At 37.6% G+C, this 6,000-nt stretch overlaps 1 protein-coding gene across 4 annotated transcripts in view; it reads left to right on the top strand.

Moving 5' to 3' along the window:
- Positions 1-6,000, top strand: part of pkmyt1 (protein kinase, membrane associated tyrosine/threonine 1) — a 53,390-nt gene that overhangs the window by 2,210 nt on the left and 45,180 nt on the right. For all 4 annotated transcript variants that reach the window (XR_008838620.1, XM_056469204.1, XM_056469205.1 and 1 more), the window contains exons 3-5: positions 148-385; positions 2,161-2,458; positions 2,557-2,663. Coding sequence is in view for 3 of the 4 variants with exons in the window: in XM_056469204.1 (XP_056325179.1) it covers positions 148-385; positions 2,161-2,458; positions 2,557-2,663 (643 nt within the window). In the remaining variant the exon portion in view is untranslated. The remainder of the gene's footprint in view (positions 1-147; positions 386-2,160; positions 2,459-2,556; positions 2,664-6,000) is intronic.

Raw genomic sequence — 6,000 nt, 5'->3', positions numbered from 1 at the left:
TTTCACATATATTAAACTATGACGTTGCTACATAGACATCTACACTGCTGTTTCTGCTTTCCAAATAAAAAAAATCTTTGCAACATTACATATTAACTAAAGTTCAAAAAGTGAAACCATAATTAAAGGCTTCTTTCATGTCATCAGGTGGTGAGTCTTATAGACAATTGTCAGTATGCTGTGAAGCGTTCTGTTCATCGTTTTCGTAGTGAGGTTGAACGAGCAAAGAGCATCTCAGAGGCTTGGAATCATGAGGAACTACACCCACACCCATACATTCTGGGTTTTATTGCGGCTTGGGAGGAGGCTGGCCATCTCTACATACAGACTGAACTCTGTTGTACCAGTCTACTGCTATATGCTGAGGAAACACCATGTCACACTGGTATGCAGAACACTACATAAGAACAACACCCAGCAGTGACTGCCTCTATATATACATGTGTGTTGTAAAATTGTGAAATATTAATGCACTGTAAAATAACTTCCATTGTTCTGACTTGCCATTAACCTAGTTAAGCCTTTAAATTGCAATTTAAGCTGAATACTAGTAATAGAAAACTAGAATGTCTTGTAAAATGTCTAGTAAAATATTATGTACTTTCATCATATAAAGGAAAAAAGAAACAAGTCATTAAAAATGTGTCATTAACGATTTAAAAAATATTAACTATTATGTTTAAAAATGGGTTTTAAAAGTCATATTAAATAGCACTTGAAAAATATTTTTAAAATAATACACAGGTTGGTCATGAAAAGATTTCAATTTATCTGCCTGTATTAGTGTGTATCCTTTGGTTATTTTTCCGAAATGCAGGATATTTTATATACTGGAAAGTTAAAAGTGCTGTATTTTCAGTTATGATACCATTTTAAGGTACCATTTTGCAAAACATTGGTAAATGAAATTAGCATGAAGAATTGGTGACCTCATTGTTTGACCTTACCTGTTGTACTCTCCAAATATCTTTTAACTAGAACAACATCATTACAAGCAGTACTGACAAAAAACTTAAAAGAATATACAGTATGTGCAACCTATAATATTTTTAAATAGTGATGTTTAATAGCATTATAGCATAAATAGAAAGTGCTTTCTCAGCTAAGAACATACAAAAACCCTGAAATAACACTTGGAATAAAAAAGCCAGAAGAATTTATTTTATTTTATTTTTTACAATATATGTATTGACAACAATCAAATCAGTTTGCTTTTGATGAATTTCAGATTTTCCTCCTTGACTGTAACGATTTCTTTTAAAGCTAAATTTATCCATTTAATCTGAATAAAATTGACCTTATTCTTCAATGTGGAAGTGCGTTTGTTTTTGTGATTGTTTTAGAGCTTCCGATTCAGCTGCCCCATGGGAGAAATGACTAGGAATAATAAACGGCAGAAAACTGTCAGACTACTTACTCTACAAACAAGTGTTTGCATGACTATATAGACAAAGTAGAATAATATCATAAGAAAATATCAGTTTGCAACACCAAGCAGCAAAACAAGCTGTTTTAAGCAAATTTTTTACTGTCTAAAAATTAATGGAAGTGAATGAGACCGGAAGTCTCAAGCCAAATTGATTCGAATGGCTGTGCCCACTATAATAATAAGGTGAATAGGCTTACATCAATTTAATAAGTGACATCTAAAGCATGTTTGTGCTGCAGGAGGCTAAGCCTCTGCATCTGAAATTGTATTATTTTTAGTAAATACATTTACACAACAATTGAAGCAGCAAAATCAAATGGCATGCTATGTCCATAAGTTGAGATGTTATTCTGGTACACAAAACTGACAAACAGCTGATGACAGCGAAAGGGGGTATGTAATTGCCACCCAGACAGAGAACGAATTTTAAAGCTGTTTATTCATTTTTGTTTTATTGCGTTTTCATTTTGTGTATAAACAAAATCTGATGAAAACAAAAAAGTAGTTTAAAACAAAAACGAGAGAATCAATCATATGTAGGTACACGGAAAGTATTCGGTCTTCAGCCAATGATGCTTTAGCCAGAATTTTTCATTTCGGTGCATCTCTATATAACAACATTCAGGTTTTTTCAGCCATATGTAATTTTTATCAATGTATTTATTTATTATTATTATTTTTTTCATAGCATCTGGAAATTGAAGCAAAGTGTGTGGTTTGTGTTGTGGCAGGTGAGATGAGAGCTTGGACATACCTGTGCGATATGCTGTCAGCACTAATTCACTTACATGACTGTGGGTTTGCTCATCTGGACATTAAACCCGCAAACTTTTTCATCACAAAGTCTGGACGGCTCAAACTGGGAGACTTTGGCTTGTTGATCAAGCTTTCTGCAAATGTTCAAAAACAAGTAACAGAGGGAAAGAGAGAAATGAAAAGAGAGAGAGATGATTTACAGGAAGGAGACCCAAGATATATGGCCCCCGAGCTATTGAGAGGAGACTATGGGACAGCTGCGGACATCTTTAGGTTAGCAAATGTGAAATTTTTGATGTCAAAAGTAAGAAACAAATCAGTTATTTTCTAATTTGTACAAAGTATGTCTTTCCTCACTTCTCTTATTTTAGTTTGGGTATTTCTATCCTGGAGTTGGCCTGTAACATTGAGGTCCCTAAAGGAGGAGATGACTGGCAGCTGCTCCGAAACGGGCACTTACCAGAAGAATTCACTAATGGTAATGTAAAACATCATTAAATATTGTAATATGTTTAATTATTTATACTTTTAACAGTGTTTTCACAGGATCTTGACATACTTAAGGACAACATGTATACTTTGAAAAAGCTTAAAGTTGCTAATTATTTTAACAGTTTATTATATTCAAATAGTATTTTCCTGCAGTTTTTCCACTTACAAAGTCTGCCATGTAAATAGCAAATGCGCCATGGCGCGACGCAACTGATTCTTAAAGGTAATGGGAGATAAGACTCTGATTGGTTTGACATGGCTTTATTCTTACTCCTCATCTGTGATTTCATAATGCAGTGCATCTCAATCTAAGATCTTGCTTCTTCATGTATTCGGGGACGTTAAAGGGCCATGAAACCTTCCTGTCTGAACGTGGTGTTTTCACACCTCTAGTTTAAAAAAAAGTCAGGAAAGTGGGTGTGTTAAGGTGGCAGTCTTGAGTGTAGAAAGTTGGCATAAAAAGTGGAGTTCATTGCATGCATAAAAATAGTTGATTTGCACAGCGGCTACACAACATTTTGCTTGCATGTTAGCAGACCACTGTAAGCTAACTGCTTGTACCCATAAGCGAGCTGTGCTCGCATCGTGGGGCAATGGAAACAAAACTTAAAAATGGTGACCCATGTCTCTGACAACTTCTTTTTTTTTCTTCTTCTTATATCGGGTTTAATTGTGGTTGGCAATACAAATTGGAAGGTGTATCTCTGAGCACTGTAACAGCTAAAAAGCAACCAAGACATCTCATGCATATTAATTAAGTTGCATCTCATTCACAATAGAGCATGCTGATTGGTTTACACCAACACTTTCTCATGAATTGATGCACAAACATGCTGAAAACTTGATGTCACTATGTACTGGCTGGTACTGGTGGTGTTGGAGAGGAAAGGAAACTGCTAGGCTCTAGTTCTATTTTTTTCCAGCAAACAATCCTGGGTGTCGGTCAGGACACAATAAATGAGGAGACTGGAGTTTCTTTCCAAAGTGTATTGATATTAGTCTAGAAATAACATAACATAAACAACATTAGGATAAATAAGTACAGTTGAATAGGTACATGTACACAAAATAATCAGTCTCTGCTTAGTTAGGTATCATAAAGCATACATGGTTATCCTAAATAACAATTAAAGCTCTAAATAATATGAAACATAGAAATAATGATGATACATTAAAGCAGCAATTTGTATATACTGAATCCAAGTGTGTTAATTATCAAATAATTTGTCAAACATTACCACAAATGCAATAATATTAATTAATATTGCAGTATTGAATATTTCAAACATTTATAGGGACGGATGAAGCATTTGACTGTCTCTATATAGCTTAATGATCACACAATCGGACATGAAGCATGAGGCATTGCATGTCTGGGCATGCCCATAATGATGTTAATGTATACTAATACACTTCAACATGGTTAAAACATACAGAAATAAAGAGAAACGTACTTTATGGTCATGCACTAACACTTGGAAAGCTCAAAACACCAAACGAACATCAGGAGTAACAGGATTAAACTTTAGCTGCACAGCCGTCAATCTCTGACTCAATAAGGAAAGCAGCAGAAAATTGAAACTATAACCTATAACTATAATGCCTCCTACTGGAAGCATCGGGAAATGCACTCTGAGTTTTCAGAATACAAGTCTGTTAATAAAATTCTAGCTTTCCTTGGAGCCTTTTCTACAGCCGCCCCCAAAGGTGCTATGCGCCTTTGTATCCACGAAAAGCCGACTTAAGATGGGTTAGTAGGACAGATTCCATCATCTGGCAGAGCTGGAAGAATCACCAACCGAGCTACTGGACGAATGTAGACTTGACCTTTTATATCTACATCGGCAGACCTGACGTGTCCATCTGAACTGTGATGTGTTTTGATAACATGTCCGATAGGCCAAAGGGCCCTGGGCATCTGTGGATCTACTATCATGACTACCATTTCCTCCTTTAAAGAGCCCATATTATGGGTTTTTGAAAATGCCCCTCCATGTAGTGTGTAACACAGCTCTAAGTGAAGTGAAATATCCAGCGAAGGCTTAAATCTGTAAGTGTACAGTGTTTAAAACTATTCATTCATCTATAAAAGAGTCGACTCATAGTGCTTCAAACGAGTCGTCTTGATAACGAGTCATTAGGTGTTTCGTGATGACGCGGCTACGAAACACAAGTAGTTGTACACGCAAACCCAGGAGATTTGAAACCTGCGGCCCCGTCCACTAACAGATAAAAAGTCACACACACACACACACACACACAGAGAGACACCGGTGGAATGAAGTCACGTTGTGAAGATGGATTTTATTGACAGTCTAATCAAAGATGAAACGTCAGCAAAATAGCCTAGCCTTGAGCAGATCGAATGCTTCTGGAAATAACATGCTTAAAAAGAAGACTTCATCAGTTTGTTAAAGGAAGGATCAGTAAAGACTGTCAGAACATGGATCAGTGCATCATGAATTAGTTTCTTCCCCCATTTCACCAGTGTAAGCACGTGCGATTAAAACTGTTGCCTCGTTTACTCTATCTTGCACATTATGTATTTAGTTGTGTTTTGTTACTTGTAACCGTGTGTACTGTATCAGGTTAACTCTTTATATTCTCATATCGCGTGTAAAGCCACGTTGAAAATGTGACACGTGCCGCTTTGTTTGCGGATCGTCAGCTGTTGCTACACGCATGCAACGGTCAAGTTTTAAAATAGTTCAGCTCAGTTTTCGAGGTGAGGTGTATAAATTACACCCAGCAAGCTGAACTGGCGCTCTAGGCGTGTGTGTCGTGTCCTCGGGGAGGATTGTAATGTGTGTCGTGTGTGTGTGTGTGTGTGTGTGTGTGTGTGTGTGGTGATATAACTGAGCGGCGCGGATATAACGGAGCAATTCGCGGTTATAACTGAGCACCGCCCCCTCTCTATTCTGCCGCTCTAGGTCTCCTCTATGGACGCGCCGGCCCTGTGCGTGCGTGCGTGCGTGCGTGCGTGCGTGCGTGCGCGTGTGTGTGTGAAAAGAGCAAGTAGTCTGCGACGGGCTAGGAGATCTCCTCGCCAGTTCTTGAACTTTTTGCTCAATAAAATAGTTAGTCGTCAGTATTTTCTAGTCCATCGTCTGTATTTACATTCACCCACTGGCAGCCAAAATCCACTATAAAGCGTGTATGCACTGTGACTACTTTTATATTGATGATTAGCAGCTGGGCATTTCACTCTGTCTCGTGCTGAAGCCTGTCAGTGTTGTCGACCAATCGCAGCAGGCTGTCATAGGTCCAATCAGTGCAGATTAGCTTCACGCTGAGGAGGGGTTTGGGAACAAATGAATCGCTGA

The sequence above is a fragment of the Danio aesculapii genome, chromosome 12 (assembly GCF_903798145.1).
Source record: "Danio aesculapii chromosome 12, fDanAes4.1, whole genome shotgun sequence".
Taxonomy (NCBI): domain Eukaryota; kingdom Metazoa; phylum Chordata; class Actinopteri; order Cypriniformes; family Danionidae; genus Danio; species Danio aesculapii.
This window is presented reverse-complemented; position numbering and strand designations above follow the sequence as displayed.